Source organism: Desmodus rotundus, chromosome 3 (assembly GCF_022682495.2).
Source record: "Desmodus rotundus isolate HL8 chromosome 3, HLdesRot8A.1, whole genome shotgun sequence".
NCBI lineage: Eukaryota > Metazoa > Chordata > Mammalia > Chiroptera > Phyllostomidae > Desmodus > Desmodus rotundus.
In genome coordinates this window covers 25138060-25159065 of record NC_071389.1, presented here as the reverse complement: position 1 = coordinate 25159065, position 21006 = coordinate 25138060, and the positions used below count along the sequence as shown (strand labels likewise).

Genomic DNA, 21006 nt, shown 5'->3' with positions numbered 1-21006 from the left:
TGGCAGCTGGTACTTGGCCTCAGTGTGACTGATGGGAGGAGTGGTGGGGAGTATGACAAACTGGAGGGGGCTAAGGCAGCAGCAGCTACACCATCCTATTACTGTTGAAAGAATCAGGGCCTCAAATCGTCAAATCCTCCTATTTTTCAAGAGAAGCCAGACATCTTTTGTTATTGGTTAAACATGAAACCTCCCACTTTTAAAATGTGAAACAACTAATTTTTTAAAAAGTGCTGGCCAAATGAAACCCACATTGGAAATGGCCTTTGTGCTGCTCAGTTTTAACTTGAGTGGAGGGGGAGATGAAGGTGGGGAAAGCAGTTTACTTTGACTTTGAAGTCTTGTTACATCTAGCCTTGCTCCCTTCTTACGCTTATTGTTTGGGGGGGTGGGTTTCTAAAACTCAAATCTGATCATTGAAAAAACACTTTCTGAGCTTTTACCACATGCCACGGTACTGCTGAGCTCTGGGGATGAATACAGTCAATGGTATGGCAAGTGATAAAGCAGAAAAGTGAACAAAACGAGAGAACACAAAGGATCTAGGTGGTCATTCATCCTGCTGAGGCTATGTCTGCGGCGTCAGTGTATTTAAGGAAAGTCCCAAATCCTGAGTTTGGCATTCAAGACCCTTCATGATCTGGTCTGTTCCCATTTCTAAGCCCTCAGATCCCATGGTTTACTAGCCCTTGTTCAATCCCCTTGTGTTCTCAGCCATCCAGAATAGCTCTTGTGCTTCCAAACCGCAGGAACAGGTTCTTCTGCTTTTAATGATCCCACCAGCTCACAGCCGCCTCCCCAGTCTCCCAGGTGAATGCCTAATCCGTACAGATTGTATATCACGCCCTTTTCTGAAGGGTTCCCGAGTCCCTCAGGCTTTTACTAAGCCTTTCTTGAGGTCCCGGCAGTCCTGTAAGCTTCTACCATATTGTGAACTGTTGATACCACCGCCCCTACCCCTGGGGCCTTGCATACAGCGTGTCGCCACCATGTGAAAGATGGCGGGGACCAGTCTTCCTCTACCCCCGCAAACACGGGAAAACTACAGTGCCCAGAAACCCCACCTCTGAACCGAGCCTGCGCCGTTGCTACAGTGACCGCGGGGGCCCGCCGAGATTGCGCATGTTGTGCTTACGTCACAAGTGATGTAACTCTCAAAGTTAGCCGCTCCCAGCCGTTCCCTTCTACTCATAACCACCCCCAGCATTGACCTTTTCATTGCCTTGTTTTGTGGACCCATTGCTTCGTGAAAATGTGATTTTCCAACAAAATTAAAGGACTTTATGTGCAGAGAGGCAAGCCTGAGCTGTCGCTTCTTCCATTTTGTGTTCGGGAAACCGAGGCTCGGAGACCAGGTGGAACTCGACTAGGCGATCGCCGCGGCGATCTGTTCTTCCCGAGCGCAGCCTCGTTCCCAGCTTCAAGGCATAAAAGATGGCCCGGTGACCTAATGGATGGCGCCCATTCCCACACCTCTGAAAACCAGCCTCAACTGCTGCGTATGTGAAGTCGCTGTTAAATCTCCACTCATAGGACTTCTGCCCTTTCCTGCAGGCTTTCCTCATGTTTACACACCTCTTACTGAGTCATAACCTGAGAAAAGCGCCTACACTACTCTTCTACAGACAGCCCATCTATAAGTCAGCCGCTAAATTTTGGCACACTGGGAACGCGAGGCCTGTCTGATTGATCACTGCCACAGACGAATAAAGTGGGTAGCTGGCCTCGGATCCCAGCACACTTGGGGAAGACAGTGTTTGGAATCTTCCCCCGCAACAGGAAACTGTAAAACAGATAACAAAGACAATAAGCAAAGTAATCAAAAGGAAAGTAACGCGCCCCAAAGCCTGGGCTGTAATGGAAACCAAAAAAAAAAAAAAAAAAGTGCTATTTGGGGGTGGAGAAAATATCAAGTTGAAGATGCTGGAAGACCAGACTGAAGCAAGCGTAAGAGGAAGGCTGTGTCGCGTCCATGGCTGTGGAGGAAACTAGGTGCACTCCGTAGAATTAAGTCCCCTCATTCTGATCCGTAGTGCTGCCTCTTGATTTCAATTAGGCTTCCCACATAGTATGATTACATGAAGAAAACACAGTTAAGACCAATGGGGCAGTCTACTGCACCTGACATATTTCTCATGATAAATTAACACACTGGAGTCTAGTTTTATAGACAAATATAGCTTTATTAGTGAGTGAGCTTTCCTAAACACCGATCAGGGTAATTAAACTACCTGGCAGGAACCTGCCAGCGCAGCTGAATAGCCTTCCTTAGGAAATACCCTGCTCACTCTCCGGATGCATGGAACGCTTACCAAAGCAGGTTTCATCACATTTCTGACATGGGCCGTGAAGCTTCTCTGGGGTAAGATTGGGTCTTTCTTACCCTGGCTGCAGAGGGACAACTTGCAGAAGGCTGAAAATCACTTGATCTGAGTTACCAAAAAGAGTTGCAGGGAGTGCACTGATGGCTAGAAAAGGAGAGGAACAGCCACATAATTCACTTAGGAACCAAGACCAGAGAGAAAGATTATTATCGAGGTGCTACTAAGAGCTCAATAGAGTGGAAGAGTTTATCATATAGACACATAAATGCACTAGTTAGCTTCAGAGAGGTGTACAATGAGGTGCTAAAATGAAGTACTGTGTAGGTAGCACACTTCCTCAGAAAGGTCTTCCTTACAATCCAGTTAGGCATCTAGTTACAGTGGTACCTTGGTACTCAATTCGTTCCGACGAGTTGGTGAGCAAGTGATGATTCATGAAGCATTTTCCCTTGTGGGGTGGTGGTGTGACTCTCATAAATTCTAGCTAGTGCGACGAGTGGCAAGCAAGTGCCGAGTGCTGAAACATTTTTTGTCAAAATAAGACGAGTACTAGGTTTGAGGAGTTCTGAAGCCGACAAGTACCAAGGTACCACTATACGCTCTATCATTACCATTCGGTTTTCTTCAAACACTTAAATAATGCATAAACTTTTTTTTTTACAGTATGCCTGTGTTGCTTCACAGAATATAAGTACCACGAGGGCAGGGACCTTATCTGACAAGCTCAGTGACATACTCCTAGAGCCTAGAACAGTATCTGGGAAATAGTAGTTGCACAATAAACATTTAGGGAGCAGAAAGACAACTACCACCTAAGTAGGCATTTGTTAAGTGAAAAGATTTAATTCAAGGCCAAAGAACAATAGGAGCACCATAAAAAATGATGGGCTCAGTTGGTCCTAAGGACAGTAGGAGAGAAAAAATTTTATTTATTTTATAGAGGGGGAGGGAGAGAAACATCAGTGTGTGGTTACTTCTCACACGCTCCCTACCGGGAACCTGGCTAGCAACCCAGGCGTGTGCCCTGACTGGGAGTCAGCCCTGTGACCCTTGGATTCACAGGCCAGTGCTCAATCCACTGAGCCACACCAGCCAGGGCTGGAGAGGAAAAATTTTAAATAATTCATATAGGAGCTAACCAGTGCCTTTAAGAATAAATGGATTTGCACTGGCCTGTGTGCCTTGGTTGGTTATTCTCCTGGGGGACAGGGGGTTGTCAGTTTGGGTCCTGGTCAGGGCACATGCCTGGGTTGCGAGGTGCATACTAGAGGCAATCAATTAATGTTTCCCTCCCTCTCTCTAGAACTGAAGAAATAAAATCTTAAAAAAAAAAAAAGATAAGTGGACTTAAAAGAATCTATAGCAGCAGCAGCAGCTGTAGAATTAAGCTGGATTGAGGGGCAAAAATAAGCCAAAAGAAAAAGGATCTTTGAAAGTGTGCCTTTGGGAAGAGGAAAGGTAAGAATAGATTCTTCAAGGGCCATGTTCTTCTTAAGACAGGCAAAACCAGAGCCATATTTAATCATCCTTCCCAAGCAACGTACAGGCTTTGATAATCTGACTGGACAAAGAGGCTAACTGGTCAACCTGTCTCCAGTTTGTTATTTGCCCTTCTGTTCTATACTTACGCCTGAATTAGTTTTCCCCAGACTCCAGGTTCCCACAGAATAAGGACCAAACTCATAGTCAACGCCCTTCATTATCCAGCCCCTATTACCTAACTTCAAGCTCTCTTCCTAGGACCTACATGAGTTTTCTGCTCTGGCTAAACAAGATGTCCCTGCACACCATGATTGCCCATCACCTAGCCTTTGCTCACTTCAAATCCCAACTCCTGCTTTTGTCTGAGCCCTATTCATTCTTTGAAACCTTGTTTGAACTCTACCTCCTCAAATGAATCCTACTTAGAACCATCTCTTTTCCTTACTCCACTACCAATACCACTCATGCAACATTAGGCAACTTTTCTCTTTCCTGCTTATATATTGGGTTGGCAAAAAGTTCATTTTTTTTCTGTAAGATGGCTCTAATAGCACTTAGTTGTCTTTAACATCATTCGAAACATTTTAGATTGTATTTTGACAGCTGTCCTATCAGCATGCATTTAAAACAAAAAAGACTTATCTTGCCCTGACTGGTATGGCTTGGTGGACTGAGTGCCAGCCTGCAACCCAAGTGTCACTGGCTCAATTCCCAGTCAGGGCACATGCCTGGGTTGTGGGTCAGGTCCCCAGTGCGGGGAGTGCAAGACAACCACACATTGATGTTTCTCTCCCTTTCTTTCTCCCTCCCTTCCCCTCTCTAAAAATAAATAAAATCTTTGAAAAAACTTATCAAAGTTGGTGAATTTTTGTGTAGCCATTCTAATATTGAAGATGGAAGAAAATAAGGAACATTTCCAGCATATTATCCTTTCTTATTTCAAGAAAGGCGAAACACAACTGAAACACAAAAAAAGATTTGTGCAGTGTATGGAGAAGGTGCTGTGACTGATCAAACATGTCAAAAGTGGTTTGTGAAGTATTGTGCTGGAGATTTCTCACTGGGCAATATTTCATGGTTGGGTACACCAGCTGAAGTTGACAGCAATCAATTCAAGATATTGAGATCAACATTATACCACCTGGGAAGAGAGCTGACATACTCAAAATACCCAAATCAATAAAGTTATCAGTGAACATGAAAAATGTGTTTTATTTTATGGAAAAAACCATATGGACTTTTTGGCCAACCTGATACCTAATTAAACTGAGCTTGCTTCTCAGGGGTCAAAATCCAACTGACTAAATATTTATGTTAACTCCAAGTCAGGTATGGAGGATATGAAACATAGGCAAAGGTTACTTACAAAACTTGTCAGGCTTTTAAAACTCAGATTACTTGTCTTCCACAAATAAAGAATTCAGAAGACACCAGTGATGCTTGCTGAATGGCTGAAAGTCACTCAAAGTCTACATTAACATGCCTTTCCCAACTTACCTCCCATTAACACAAAGGCATGTTGGGTACCAAACTAGGTTGATAGCCTTCACCAACGGAAGCTCTGATAAGCAAAATGGACATAGGAAATTTCATGTCCAGAAACTGAGTATTAGAAAATTTCGATCTACTTACTGCTACAAAGCAGTTGAAATATAATTTCCTTACAAGCATAAAAAAGCTAAGTAGGTATTGAGAAATTACTGAGCCAAAATCTAAGAACCAAGAGAACCTAGAAATCAAAGCTGCTCTTTCCTTTAAGGCATTTACCAATCTGGAAGAAATCTGTGTTCTTTCAGAAGCTTCATGGGCTGAAGGGCACAAAAGTAAAACCTAAGGGCAACTAAAGGTGGGAGATCTTACCACAGACACCTTAAGCTGGGATTCCAAAGTACTACACTTTCAAGACACAGTGAAACAAAAGCAAACCGTCCTCACATGGATTCAATACCTGGATGATCCAGGGAACTTCCAGCTTTCCATCTGAATTAAGGAGGTTTGGGAATACTCCCAGACACAGGCAACAAGAAATGCTTCCTTGAGGTAGATGCCTTATCCTTCCTTGTCTTGTTCATATCTACAAATAATTCTTCAAATATACTGTCCAGCTCACAGATAACCTGGCACACTATAAACAAAGATCAGTAAAAACAAGGGACCCATGAAGACTTCAGGAATTGAAATTTTAGACAAAGTCACCACACCCTCCCTCCAATGACTGCTATTTATTTATTTGAAAGTGTGGTTTGGGGGTGGGTGGCTAGAACTCTTTCCCTTGGTAAACTTGTTCCTTTGCTCCTTGAAGGGTCAACCTTCTCCAATGTCCAGTTTAACTGTAGCCATAGATGACAGCCCTCTCTGAGCGGTTTTCAAGAAAATCACAACAGCAGAGAAATCACTGTTCCTAAGAAAAATATTTAACAAACTTATCTTTAAATCCATGCTATGTTCTAACATAAAATTCTCATAACCTATTTTTTATCTAGAATTTTAAAACTAAATGTGACGAAGGTAAGTCACCCTACCACCCCTCTCCCCAAAAGGATGCTCCCTGTCCTCAAGGTCCTTGAGAATCATTGCTGTAAAAAGGTGCATTAGCTTTTTCTGTAACTCACTTTGTCAATTAGTCAGTTTTCATCTGTAAGCAGATTTTTTTCATCCCACTTCACCCTGAGGCGCGACTCCCCTAGGAATGATACATTAGGGCGTGCCCACCAATCCCCGATGCATGGTTCGCCTCGTGGGCTTTTTCAAACGCATGTCAATGCTACAGTGCAGGACCTCAGACTTCTCTGTAAAGGGCCAGAGAAGCACAGTGGGACCTCAGTTCTCAAACTTCATTTGTTCCAGAAAACTGTTCAAGAAGCAATTGTTCAAAACCCAACTCTTGTTGCTAGAGAGCGCATAACTGATATAGGTATCAGCATGCACAGGCTGTCAGGTAAAGAATCGAGAGCCCAAGTTTTCTTAGACAATGGAGACATTTTTTCTGTGAACAACTTGGTCAAGAACCAAGTGTTCAAGAACCGAGGTTTGACTACACTTTCAACTCTGTGGCTCATACTGTCTCTAGAGGGGCAGTGTCAAAGCAGCCAGATGTAAATATATGTGGCAGTGTTCAAATAAAACTTTATTTACAAAATCAGGCCGAAGTTTGCTGATCCCTAATTTAATACCAAAATACAGATTCACTGAAAGGCATCACTGAATTCATTTGTCGTTCATCTTTTATTGTTTTTCTTAGTCAAACACTTGGAAGTACAAATTCTAGTAAGAGAATGTGAAATTTTGATGTTAACAAGGGGCTCTTCATACTGTAAAGTTGAGTCACTGCTGCAGAAAGGAAGATCCTAGTCTTCAGAGCCGATGAAGACCACTGTAAAGAAAACCTAGTATAACATTTTCAGTGCATATTCTATGTCCCAAGCTGTGCTAACTACTTTCTTGACATGACTATTTCGATTTAATCTTGCATTTGAAAACAAAACCCAATGATGTACATACAAACAACCCTTGTTTTACAGATAAGGAAACTATGGCTCAGAAAGTCCAGTAACTTGGTAAGGCTCACATAGCAAATTAGTGGCAGAGCAGACTTGAATTCCAGGGCTACAAACACTCAGAGGCTATGCCTTTAACTACAACAGTAGCCAACCAATCCTCCCTGGCGGGCAGATTCGCCACATGTGGAAGCTGGCCCAAAGTCTGCTATCCCGATGTTCTTCTCCTTGGGAAGCTTGTAACAATTATCACTGCCTTAGCACTTTGACTTTTGCTGTAGTCCTCTAACCTAAGCAGGGACACTTACTCCTTTCACTGCCCTTCAGCTTAAGACTTCACTTAAAGTGGATGGCAAATAAAAACAGACCCAAAAATTTAACTCATAATATGGCTGTTCTGAGACCACAGGTACCGGCTCATTCTTATAGGTCTCTGTAGGTTTTCTTCTTCTCTGGGCCCTCCCCTATCTCCACGGGACAAAGATAGTTCCCTATCTGGGAATGCCCCAAAGTTCAAGCTCTAGAAATTAAGGCCTAGGGAAAAACTCCTTTTGCCAGTCTAAGGCCTACCTTACTGGTACCTCCCCATTTCCTGTCCTAGGATGTCTCTTCTCTGGATAAAACACTGTAACAAACATGTCTAGTCCCTTTGGAGGAGATCCCCAAACCCAGCTTTGGTAGTGTGGCCTTAACCTGTGGCTCCATATCATAACACAGCAGCCTGTCAATTTTCTTATAGAAACTTACTCCACTTCCCAGCCAGAAGCTATTTAGGAGGGATGGGGTTGACACTTGCAATACTGAATGAGCACATCACACTGATTCTGTAACAAGAAGACCTCAGTGAGGCAGCATTCCCTATTCCTGGTCCATCCTTCAGGATTTCTGATGGCTCCCACAGTTGGTTGCCCTTCCCATGTTTTGGTGTGACTATCTCACACTGTACGGCCACTGCTGATCCTATTCCAGGAACAAGTGACTACTCTGGAAAAAGAGATGAAACATTGCCCTTCAAATATGAAGTAAAGTAATTCTTTATTTATCAAAAGATCACTGTTGGGCTTTAGAAAAATCTATAGCCCTGACTGGTAATGGCCCAGTGGGTTGGGTGTTGTCCTGCAAACCCAAAGGTTACAGACCAGTTACCCCATTAGGGACACGTGAGAGGCAACCAATCAATGTTTCCCTCTCTCCCTCCCTTACCACTCTCTCTAAAAATAAATAAATAAAATCTTTAGAAATAAATACATAAATAAACATGTAACTCTTAAATGTAATGTTGAAGTGGGGGAAATGCCTATAGCAGCCTCACATAAATTATTTTAATAAACATTATCACAATATTAAGAAGGCAAGGTAAACAAATAGCTTAAGTATTTTATTCATTTGCAACTAAGCTTGTTAACACTATATAATGAAAATGTACAAAGAATAACGTTGCAGTTTTTGGTTAGATTTAAGTCAAAGACATTCATTAATAAGGAAACTTCCAATGTGAATACTCCAGAAATTTCTCTAAGCCATCTGATCAGAACTGTCTCTGAATATTACCTTACTTTGGAAGGTATTGGCATACATTTGAATTACACTCAGAATTTTTCAAAATAAGCTGTAATTAAAAAAAACTATTCTATATTCAAACTAAAACAATTTTAATAGAACTTTTCTTTCCAAAAACAATAAATGAAACAAGGCATTTTGTAAAATGTGGTCCTGAACAAGTCACAGTAAAAAATAAATGTATACTTAACTTCCACCTCCTCAAAACAGAGGCTACTTTCTGTTCCTCAGCCTTGGAATCAAGGTGAAGAACAGTCTGTAAGCAACTTTGGGCAAGGGGTTGCCAAAACAAAGCTCAAGCAGTTGAACATGGACCTCTTAAAAGAATTCGGGAGAACCTGACCAAAGGATCCAAATCTATTGGTGATAACTGACACAAAGGTGAAGTGGCTCCTCCCAAGTAGCAGTGCCGACAGGGTCCGGCCCAGCCCTGAGCTCACCTGTTCTATGCTCCCAAGCAAACCCTGATGATGCTCCTGCTGCTCCAGGAGAGACTTATTCCCAGAGGTTCAGTTTCCAGGGAGCTCTTTGTGTGAATGAGGTGAGCAGACTCCACGTGGGTATTTTAAGGCTTGGAGTCAAAGTATCTGACATGGCTAGGCAGAGTCCATGTGTCAAATGGCCTGTCTCCAGTTCATTCTAATTCCTTACCGTGTATTTATTGACCTAGGGCCACAGACCTTTGCTATGTCATCATAATCACATCTAATGTCCAGCCTAATGTATGATTCATATTCTGTGCCTGGAAACAGTCCCTGTATTTAACAGTAATACCTACACATAAAACAACCCACTGTTACAACTTATATGGTCACAAAACATTAATGATCTTCTGTAGATCAAGCAAATGTTTTTAACCATAATTGTCGTGCATCAAATTCACAGCCAGAATCCCCAAGATCAAAGAAATTTGCACAATACAAATAATAACTTAAAATACACACATACACGCATATACACACACTCTCACACACACTTCTTACAGAACTGTGCTTGGGGAAACTCCATTTGTTGAGTGCCACCGAGGGCATATTTTGCTAAACTGCTGCTTCAGGTATTTTGTTTGGAAAATCTATCACAGTAGGGCACAGCTGTTTATTGGATGAGCAGAAAAGAAATATATGCTTGTGGCAACCAGAAAGTTTTAAGGTCTTTCAAGTTGTATAAAATGGACCTGCAGAAACTTTTTAAGTGTTCTCAGGATGCAAAGTTGGAGCTGAAATGTGATATCAAACCAGTTGCAAAAAGTGCACAGCAGCCATCTCTTGAGGTCAAACCTGGTACCCAGATATGCAAGAAAGCTTCAGGACACGTCTATAAACAGGGATAAAAACCAAAAGAGTGTAAGAACATTAAATAATACAGTGTTGTGCTTTTAAAATAACAACGGTAAATGTGATAAACTGCATGGAGGACAGGAGTCACCACTTAAAAGGTCCTAAATTCTCAAGAATTTAAGAAACCTGACTTGGTTCAGTTAAGAGAGATAGTTATTATAACTTATGATTTGAGTAACTGGTAGTTGTAAGATGTTTAGTATTAAGAAATTCTGACCACACTCTTGACAACTTAGCCTAAGGAATCAACTTTCGTAATCTAACAACTGAAACTACTTTTCCAGGGTGAAAAACCAGATAATAAACAAATTGGCACTGGAGTTAGACTACCTAACCTTTCAATACTGGCTGAACCACTAGCTACATTACCTTGGACAAATTATTAACTTCTTTAAGTGCTATCCTCACCCGTATAATGGGGCTAACAACAGTTCTTCCCTCAGAGTTCTCTTGTGGATGAAATCAACTTCAAAGAATTAAAAGGGCTTAGCACAGTGCTGGGCATGTAATTACTCTTTAAATGCTAACTATTAATTTACTTCACAAGGGCTTTTTGCTCTCAGGAGACAAGGTACTCAGCTTCAAAATTTTGCTGTTGGAAATTGGGAAATTCAAAGAAAACTTGGCAATACTTACAGCTTGTGGGCCTTGTCCCATATCGTCGCATAATCTGATCATGTGTGAATTTCACAAAAGATTCATATTGTTCTGTGAGGGGAAAGACAGTATATACTATCTCTGGAAACTCTCCCCCAGTTTTTCAAGAATGAAGTGTTGTCACACCTAACTTCCCAGTTTAAATTATCCACTCTCAGATCGTCCTTATAACAGTCACTCTGATGCTACTTAGTGCCTCTTAGATCCCAGAGCCAAAGATTTGATCACTGATCATCTGTAATATGACATTTTCCTTAACAATCTTGCCCCTGCTGTAATTCCATCCTCTACTAATGGCTTCCCAAAACAGACAGATATGGTCACTACCACAAGCCAGCAAATATTTGGGTATCTCCTACAGAACACGGAGCTTGAGGCTCTTAATTGCATTAAATCCTTGCTATAAACTTCAACAGACATATTGAGTGAAAAAGGTGCGATGGCTAGAAAGCTAGGAGAGAATTCCATACTACCTAATTGTAGACTGTTCCACAGAAGTTCCTTCTAAAGGGAAATTCAGCTGAAACAAGATAATCTGACATCCGTGAACACAGAAGTGACTTACAGATGGCTGATCTGAACAATTTTGGGGTGGTGGCAGGAGAGGGAAATGATAGTTTCTTCTCATAATCTATATTATTAGATGTAAAGAAATCCATTTAATTTTGCTGCTAACCCAACAGTTTTCAATTTAAAGCAAAACCATTAATATTCTGCGGCACCATGCGGTGTGGGTCACCAAATTAGGAAACGGTACCGTCACTGGAAGAAATTGTTGCCTAAAACCACTCTGATCACAGTATCATCCTCTTTCACTAAACAGGTACTTTCTACTTCTGATTCAGATCACTTCCTTTCACAAAAGGCTAACCTGCCACCATTAATCACTCCCTTTGTTCTTGCCTGAGCTGTGCTTTCCAAACTTTAATGTACCTCCAAGTCACAGGATGAATGACCTCCCACACACACTGAGTGACTCCCACCAGGAAGTCCGATTATGTTGACTACAGTACACAATCCCCCATCTGTTGATGGTTAGCACTATCCCGACCACCTGTTTACAGGCTGCCCATCCCAAACAGCCTACTCAAAATGCCTTTGTTAATATGGAAAATTCTCAGAAGAAAGCTTGGATTATCTTGTTTCAGAAATGTAAATGAAAAGTCCTTATATATTATATATTCATATAATATATAAATGTTTACAATCACCAAAGGAAATAACTTAACACTCACAACTCATTAAATCTTCTTGCATGGTGTCCTACTCCTAAATTACCAGTTACTTAACTGGGGTTAATCCTTAGCCACTACCTCAGCCTACCTGCTAGTTTGGTATTGAGGATTTGCTCATACTCCTCCCGAATTTTATCTTCATAGTCTTTTAAGAGACGTTCACATATTATTCCAACTTGTCGGAGAGTAAAGGTGGGCTGGTCCTTCTTCATCCAGGAGGAACCTGGCCAAAAGACAAATCTAGTTTACATAATAAATTCTAGTTCTAAGGTTCAGAATTAATAACACCATGCAAACAGTCCTAGGACATAAAAGTTGTCTATAAAAATGGTATTTCTCACTAATTTACATGGAATGTTTTCACAAAATTCTCTGAGTTTCTGACATTTATTTTACAAAGCAAAGACAAAGGTAAATTGAGAAGTAGGAGGAACAACATGTATGCAGCTATGCTAGCTGGTCTACATACAAAAAAAATAGTTCAGATGCCATAACAATCAGAGCCCATACTCAATGCTCATCTGGTGAATAACAAAAATAAGAAGTTTAAAGCTGATATAAAGCCTCTTGTCTGGATAAGGCAAAGCAGATTCACAGCATGAGAGCTACTCAGATCCTTGAAGATCACCCAGACCTATGTTTAACCAGGGCTGTACATCATAATTATCTGTGGAATTCATACACACACACACACACAAATATATATATACACACACATTCTGATTTAATCTGGAGTAAGGTTTCAGACTCTTTTAAGTCCCACAGGTGATTCTGACAAGAAAAGAAGTTTGACAGGAGACCAACTGACTGGCCCAATATAAAAAATTGTAAGCAAAGTCACTAAAATATGAATGAAGGAGACAATTAGCCACTATATATCTCATCCTCAACTCCCTTAGAATCTAGGTCAAGAAGAGTGAAATGTTCCTAAGATAGTAGTTAGGATCCAAAATATCCACTGGAATGCCAGACAACATGGAAATCAACTTCCTGATCATGATAAAAGCAGCGGCTCCATTGGTAGTCCAGTTCTCAGTAGTTTTTCAAAGCATGGTCTGGAATCTGTTTCTTCGGCCCTCTTAGTCTATAAAGTATTCAACAGCCTGAAACAAATTATTTTTTGCTTAAACCCAATTTTTTTCTCTACAAAGGAAACCTGACCAAAACACCTAGCCAATTATTTGCAACTGTTTCTCTACCCATAACATATTCATTACTTCAAAACTATATTACTAAAATCTCAAGAGGAAATTGAGACTTGTTAGCTATAATCATTGAAAGTTTATCACTTACACATGTGCAAGAGCAATTAGGGTGTTGTTTCAGTGTCAAAACCTTTTTGAGTTATAAAAAAAGCAATTTAAAAAAATTGTCTGAGCCCTGGCTGGTGTAGCTCAGTGGACTGAGCACTAGCCTGCAGATCAAAAGGTTGTGGGTTTGATTACCAGTCGGGGCACATGCCTAGGTTGCAGGCCAGGTCTCCAGTTGGGAGCACGAGAGAGGCTATCTATAGCTGTTTCTCTCACACATGTTTCTCTCCCTCTCTTTCTTCTTCCTTTCCCCTCTCTAAAAATAAATAAAATCTTTAAAAAAATTTTTTTTAAACTGAGGTGAAATTGACATACAGTGAACAATCCAGTGGCATTTACTACAGTCACAATGTTGTACAACCACCACCTCGATCTAGTTTCAAAATATTTGTACCACTCCAAAGTAACACCTCTTAGCCATTAAGAGTTGTCCCCCGCTGCCCCCACTCCATCTCCTGGCCCATACCAATTTGTGTTCTAGAGACAATTTTTCATCAACGTAATTTTTGATTTTTAGAACTATTAAGAAGTATAATATTTTGTGAGGAAATAAACTACTGTTGAAGGACACAGAGTTCACCAGCACTGGAGATGTTTAAGCACTGGCCTATTGACTGTTTGCAGGGATATGGCAGGCAAGACTGGAGGCTGAACTATGTGACCAGGAAGATTCACTTCAACCCTGAGATTCTATTTGAGCCCATTCTCCCTAATCACCTGTCAATATTATAGAGCAATGCTGTCACACGACTTTCTGCAATGATAAAAATGTCCTATAATTGTTCTATGTGGCTACTAAGCATTTTAAATGTGGTTATTGCATGCATCTGGGAAACTAAATGTTAAATTTTTATTACAATTTAATTAATTAAACAGCCATATGTGGCTATTGGCTATGGTATCAGACTTTGTAGTTATAGAGGGCACCGCTGCATTGGGTGGATGGAAGCCAATCAAATCAAAGGTCTTTGCCGAGTGCATGATTCTATGGTTTTAATAGTATTTATAATGCATACACTTTACCACTTTTATTACTTTAGATGAAATTGATTCTAAATTAGGAAACCATTATTTTAAGTACCATTTACAAACTCTTAAATGTATTGTGCAAATTAAAGCACACTTACCTGGAGAACTAGGTGCTGTGAGTGCTGAGGAGTGAGGCTGACTTTCTGAAGTACAAGCTTCATTTTGATTAAGAACAACTTCTAAATGTCTCCACCTCTGATAACGACTATATTCTTGTTTTATGTTCTGAAAAATTTGCTCTAAATAAAAAAGAAACACACTTGAGCATTCACTTTGATTTCTCAAATTTCTTGTCCTTTCCCCCATGTTAAAAATATTAACAAGAAAAATATTTATACTGAATGAAGCACTCCTCCTATAACCCCCAAAGTGTGTCCCCTTGTCATTATTTCAACAATATGTACAATAGCACCTATTTTGACATAAGCCACACAGACGAAATTCCCTTCGTTTTCCTGTGACAATAAAGACCAGATCTGCTGTTTGCTACAGGATTAATTAGTACAACTTACAGGGGGAAAAATCCCTCACCTAATAGAGAGCTATTTTTTTAAAAATCTCCTTCAAATTGCAATTTCACAAACCAGGATACTAGGGGTCTCTTACCACCTGTTTGGGACTCAAGATCTTTAGAGAAGAGGAAGGCAAAAACCACTATTTCCACAGCCATGGGAAGACATGAAATTTATTGCTTGGAATTCATGAACAGGGCATAGAAAAGAATTTTCTGATTCTGTAAGAGGCAATATTTGGTAGGATTCAGATTGCTATTCTGAGTTGAGGTAATAATGATAAACCAAATTTAACACTATTAAAAGGAGTCTAGGACATACAAACCACTAACCACCTTGAAGTACATTCCTAGAGACAACACTGAATCTGGAAGGATGTGGTTTTCACATTTTTTTTTGCTTTTGTGGTAGAATATACATTCACTTTCCAGATAATAAAGCCTCCTTATCAAAAACAAAAACCAAAAAATGACATCACCCCCCCAACTCACATACTACACTTTGCTATAGCTGTATTTTCTTTTAATAGGGGATGGTGGTGTTAATGACGCCATTTTGCTTCTTCCTAGCTGTGTGACTATGACCTTGGGAAGTCATGCAGGATTCTTTAGCCTTGTTCTTTAATATAAATGTTAAATGCCTGCCCAATAAAGTTGTGAGAATCAGAATCAAAGATATTAATAATGCTGTAATAGCCCTGGCTGGTATGGCTCAGTGGACTGAGTGCCTGCCTGCAAACCAGAAGGTTGCTGGTTCGATTCCCAATCAGGGCAATGCCTGGTCTGTGGGCCAGGTTCCCAGTAATGGGCATGCAAGAGGCAACAGATTGATGTTTTTCCCTTCCTCTCTCTAAAAAATAAAAAAATCTTAAAAAAAAAAAATGCTGTAACAAGTGATGGTACAGCCCAGGAACTGACATATACTCAAGGTAGCTCCACACATAGCTAAATTCTGTAATACTCAGCCTAAACACTGGAACAATGTAGTATTTGGCAAAGCTTTCTTTTAAGAATGCTATGAACTTCACATTTTAGATCCCTGAATTCATGAAGTCTTTGTTTCATCTTTAAAATACATTCTCCAAGTACATACTTGGCCAGATTCAATGTAAGGTTGTAAGCAACTGCAGAGACTTGAAACAAGAAAGAACAAGTATGAGGACATTGCCCATGAGAACAGAAGGTCTTTGATAACCCTCCGAGTGCCTCCTGTATGGCAAAGTGAAGAAATGGAAAGAAAGGTGTGACTTTGAGGCTGGTACAAGGACTAGCAAGTCCAAAAATCTAAACATGGTATACACAGGAGAAAAATAACAAAGCAGATGTGATTTTCTTCTCATGAAAGCCACATATAACAGACAAAGGCATTTTTAAAAAAGAAAGTGCAAATTTCTTTCTAACAGTGGATTTTTAAAAATCTTTGTCTCCCATTATTTGAGGTTGTGCTTCTAGGTTTTATCAGACTAAGTCCATTATTTTTCCAGGTCCAGCTCCCACTACAACCTAGTTGCATTAAACAATCCTGTCCTTAATGTGTGGTTTTCTGTCCTTCACTCAAGCAATTTTGCTTTGCTTAAAATGGGGCTGTGTCCCTCTTTCCAACATTTAAGACCCAGCTAAAATGCTACCTCATTCTGATCAAGTCATGATCAATGAATTGCTTTGCATCTAGACTTAGTCCATGGTTACAAACATCTCCCTGAGGTCAGTAACCCCTTTCCATCCCTGGCATCCATCCACCTCACTCATTTAAGCAATGAAAGATTTAATTTTATAGGCCTTTTCTACAAAAAGTGCTATGACATATTTTTTTAAGTGAAGTAAAAACACATTTTCTGACCATTTCTGAGAGAGCTTTACAACCCTTGAGTTAACTAGGATGTTACAGAGTGAAGTCATTGACTTTTATATTCACTTTTCTATTATTTGGCCTTATTCTTTCTACTTGTGTAACAACTAGTATTTCCTCCCTCATTCTTCCTTTTGAATCCAGAAGACATCTTTCACATAAGCCAAAGCATTAACTAATGAATCATTCATACTTTGTTTCTTTCATGACAGAACCACACTCCAATAAGCATTAAGAAACATAACAGATCTTTACAAATGATCATTTAAATAAAATAATTTAACCAGAAATGACCAAGATGCTATTTGCATGACTTATGCAAAGAATAAATTTTAAGATTAAAAAAGCAACAACAGTGGCTGCCATTATAGCACTGTGCCATATTCAGGCTTCCAAATATATTCAGCAATCACTTATGATGCATTTGCTGTAATATGAACTACAATACAATTAGTCTAGAGAATATTATTGGAAGAAACAATATTATATGGATGGGTATTTACTTAATACCCACCAAGATGGATAGGGCGAATATTAATTCTACTTTGCTAAAGAAAACACATCCGGAAAGATTACGTGACTATACCTGGGTAGCCGTAGGAGCAGAGGGAAAAAAAATCACTTTAAGTGGGCATCTGCACCCTCTGCCCTTGAAGGGCTCTTCACAAAGAACTGCAAACATTCTCATTCAGAGCAACATTAGGTAAGTGGTCAAGGAATTTAAAGTCGAACAGAGTTCCTCAAGGGCAGGGTTAGTCAGGTAATGGACGGGAGGCTGCATCTGGATCAGCAAATGGGAGGGGAAAGCCTCATGTTGGAAGGCAAGAATATAGGCACAGCCAGGTGGGCCTGGGGAAAAGGAGCCAAGGCACAGGTTGGTAAAAAACGTATGAAAGACTGACTAGGTGAGATACGATTTGGTAAGTCCTTTAAATGCCAGCATAAAGGAGAGATGAGCACGAGTCTAGGAGAGCTTGGCTGGCAACTGCAAGAACACCAGTGCCAAAGGACGAGGGCCTGAAATCTGTATTGTGGATCTGCAAAGAAGGAAATAAAGCCTAAAGACACTGGTAACTGAAAAGGGGTAAAGAAACAATGATTTTAAGGCAATTCCAAAGTTTTGCTTAAGCTTGAAAAGCAGAAAAAACACACAAAGAAATGACTTGCCAAAGTCCAGTTTTGAGACCTCCCCCATTTCCGGGAGCCCTTTAAAACTGCTAAATATTAATTCTGATGCACTTTTCCCCTCAACTCCCACACAATCGTTAAGGTTTTGTGGTGGGTTTTTTTGTTGGTTTTTTTTTCACTTTGTCGTCACATCAGCTCTCCCCTTTCCTTGACCAATGTCCTTACTGAAGGCGAGTCTGTCTGCTACGGATAGCTGAATTCCTGCTTTCGGAACCTCTGTATGTCTCAGGATTCTCAAATTCTAGCTAACCGCCTACCGATTTCAAGCCATATATGGTACAAGACAATAGCCATACAATAAAAGAACATGGCCAGTCCCTTAGAATTAGGTTGAATCGGATTCCATGACTTCTGCGGCGGCCTCCGGTCCCTCAAGGCTTCTGTAAATCAGATCTCCCCACAAGCTACGGTGCAGCGCAGAACAGCACACACTCAGGCCCCTTCCCAGTAACCAGCCCCCAACCCCCACCCTCAAGGCCGGGATCGTGAGTAGAATCCAATTTCCCAGGGCCCACCGATTTACAGGGCGGCTCAGTGCAGGCCCAAGCGGCGGAGGCAGGAGGGGCTGGGAGGACGCGGAGGGCCCGGAGAGGCCAAGGATATTCCCATTTTCCTCTTGCTGCCCATCCCTCCAGACTCGCTCGCTCCAGGAAAACCGAAAACCGATACTGTGACCCCACTACCTCTCCCGGATGTTTCCCATCCCCGGAAGCGACCAGGCCCGGCGGCCCTCCAGTTCCCTTTTCTCAGGGCAAAGAAGGGGTCCGTGGGTAAATCAGCCTAGCGTCCATAACCTGCCCCCCCACCCCCACTCCCACCCCCACCCCCAAACGCCAGGGCCTGGCTTCCTGCCAAGCCCGCAGCGTCGGTTACCCGGAGTTGGAAGGCGCCGTTCGCTGCCAGGCGGTACCGGCTGCTGCAAAGTCGGCGGTGGGGTCTGCATCTGAAGCGGCGGCGGCTCGACGTCCGGGGGCCTGAGGCCCGGAGTGGGGCCGGGCAGAGGGGCGCAGCGCCGCCGTTTCGGGGAACCCGGGCTCAGCAGCGCCGCCTCGAACTCCATGGGCCGCTTCAACGTCGCCCCGCACGCCATGCCGCTGACCGGCCAGTGACCAGGAGCGGACGCGGTGGAAGTAGCCGTCCAACCTCCAGCTCCTCAGCGGAGCTCTCAGGCCAAGCCGGCTCCAATGGCGCCTCCAGCACCCGGCAGCGGCTCTGGCCCCGCCTTCTGTGACGTCACGGGACCGGTCACCGTCGGGCGAGGGGGGGGAAGCCGGAAGAAGGCCACTCTTTGCGGTCCATCACCAACAGTCCGGCTCGCGGCGCCCCCTACTGAGGAAATGGAACGGCCTGGGCGGAGAATTTGGTCACCAAGCAACCTAGGGAGGGCCCCCGCCTCCGCCCCTCCCAGGGTTCCATTCCCCCCACCCCTTCCCATCGCTCGCGGGTGGCCCCTAGGTTTTCGCACCTGCGCGGCGGGGGCGTGGGGGAGGGGAGAGTTTGGGGGAGTGTTCTCCGAGGGGCTTGTTGAGGGGATGCCAGAGAGTCTCTGTCTTCGCGACCCGCAACCTCCTTCTATCTAGTTCTAGTCCCGGTGATAAAAAAGAGGGCGAGTCTGAAAGGTCCTCAAGGGCACTTCCCTGAATCCAGGAAGTCTCAATTTAAACATAACATGAGATCCGAGAATGGATTTAAGGAAGTCTCTCAATCCCATGGAACTGCAAAATTGGGGGGCGTGGATATATTTTAGGATAGAAAACTCATACCTTCATCAGCTCATCAAAGGGGTCTGTTCCTCACAAAAGTTAAAAACAGTAAACAACCAACTGGTTTAAACCATTTAAGAATGGGGTCAGAGTGTTAAGAACTGCAGCGGATAGCTGTTTGCCAGTCTCCCCAGCTGACCTGACAGTTCAGGTGCTTTTGATATTCTGAAAAAATTAATCAGTAACAGGAGGGTTCTACTTTTAGAAACTTATGTGCCTGTATATTACTGGGGAACAGGCCCAAGGAATCCGTGATACAAAAAAGGTTAAAACTTTTCTAAAACTACTCACATACACTTAATATTGACAGTGACTCCTGGGATCCGTCTTTGACGAATCTAGAGCTTTGACATATCTCTGGGAGTTTCCAAAACAATCTAAATTTCAGATACTTTTCCTGTAACAGGTGATATGCCTGATCCATATGCCCCAATATTCTTGAGTTGAAGAATACGGACATGGTATTGTATCTCATTCCATTCCTCGTCCCTTTCTGTTGCTTTACTCTGGGTCCTCCCTAGTTTCTCCAAATTTTATAAAGGTCCAAACATAGGTCAGTCATTTTTTTGGCATTTAAGTTTGACAAATAACAGAAATAATTCTAAAGTGACTGTGTATACTAGACGTTAAATTTATTTTAGTCTATCTCCTTTCCATAATAAAGAATGGTTACAATCGACTAGAAAACTAGAAATGGAACATTAGGGCCAAAGAAAAAGATCATAATTATCCTAATAATTAAACAAGACTGACTGAATTTGAAATTTAGTTCTGAGCTTCCTGATTGCCAGGGCAAAAACGAAAACACAGTACATAGTGAATAAATCTTGACATCTGAAAAGAATCAATTCATCAGAGGAGACAGACCATTGTTTTTTTTCTGTAGTGCTAAGTTCTAAAGGTAGTTTCTCGTATAACTTTGTTAGGGACTGGTGAATGAGGTAGTAAAGCAATCAAGAAGATTTTTTTTTTAAGATTTTATTTATTTTTAGAGAGAAGGAAAGGGAAGGAGAATGAGGGAAAGAAATGTCAATGTGTGGTTGCCTCTCACACGCCACCTACTGGGTACCTGGCCTGCAACCCAGGTGCCCTGACTAGGAATTGAACCAGTGACCCTTTGGTTTGCAGGCCAGCACTCAATCCACTGAGCCACACAGCCAGGGCAAGAAGATTTGAACAAGAAATGCAAAAGCAAAATTCATATGGATATTTCTTTTATGTTTAATAAAAGCCAGGTACATAAATAGCAACCTAGTTATGGTTA

The 21006-nt window shown here is 41.8% G+C and overlaps 1 protein-coding gene across 1 annotated transcript; it reads right to left on the bottom strand.

The window, feature by feature from the left end:
• Nucleotides 1-8660: 8660 nt before the first annotated feature.
• Nucleotides 8661-19208, bottom strand: AKIRIN1 (akirin 1). The gene is made up of 5 exons (XM_053920679.1): nt 18853-19208; nt 14530-14670; nt 12181-12315; nt 10837-10908; nt 8661-10177 (listed from the first exon to the last, which is right to left on the bottom strand). The coding sequence occupies exons 1-5, from the start codon at nt 19067-19069 to the stop codon at nt 10167-10169; spliced, it is 576 nt and encodes a 191-aa protein (XP_053776654.1). The 5' UTR covers nt 19070-19208; the 3' UTR covers nt 8661-10166.
• Nucleotides 19209-21006: the final 1798 nt, after the last annotated feature.

Excerpts from the sequence above, each read along its gene's own strand:
- AKIRIN1 (XM_053920679.1), bottom strand. The coding sequence starts at position 19,069 with ATGGCGTGCGGGGCGACGTTGAAGCGGCCCATGGAGTTCGAGGCGGCG. Across the intron at positions 12,316-14,529 it reads CACAGCACCTAGTTCTCCAG|GTTCCTCCTGGATGAAGAAG; the intron begins GTAAGTGTGCTT and ends TCTTTTGGCCAG. Across the intron at positions 10,909-12,180 it reads CCTCAATACCAAACTAGCAG|AACAATATGAATCTTTTGTG; the intron begins GTAGGCTGAGGT and ends TTCCCCTCACAG.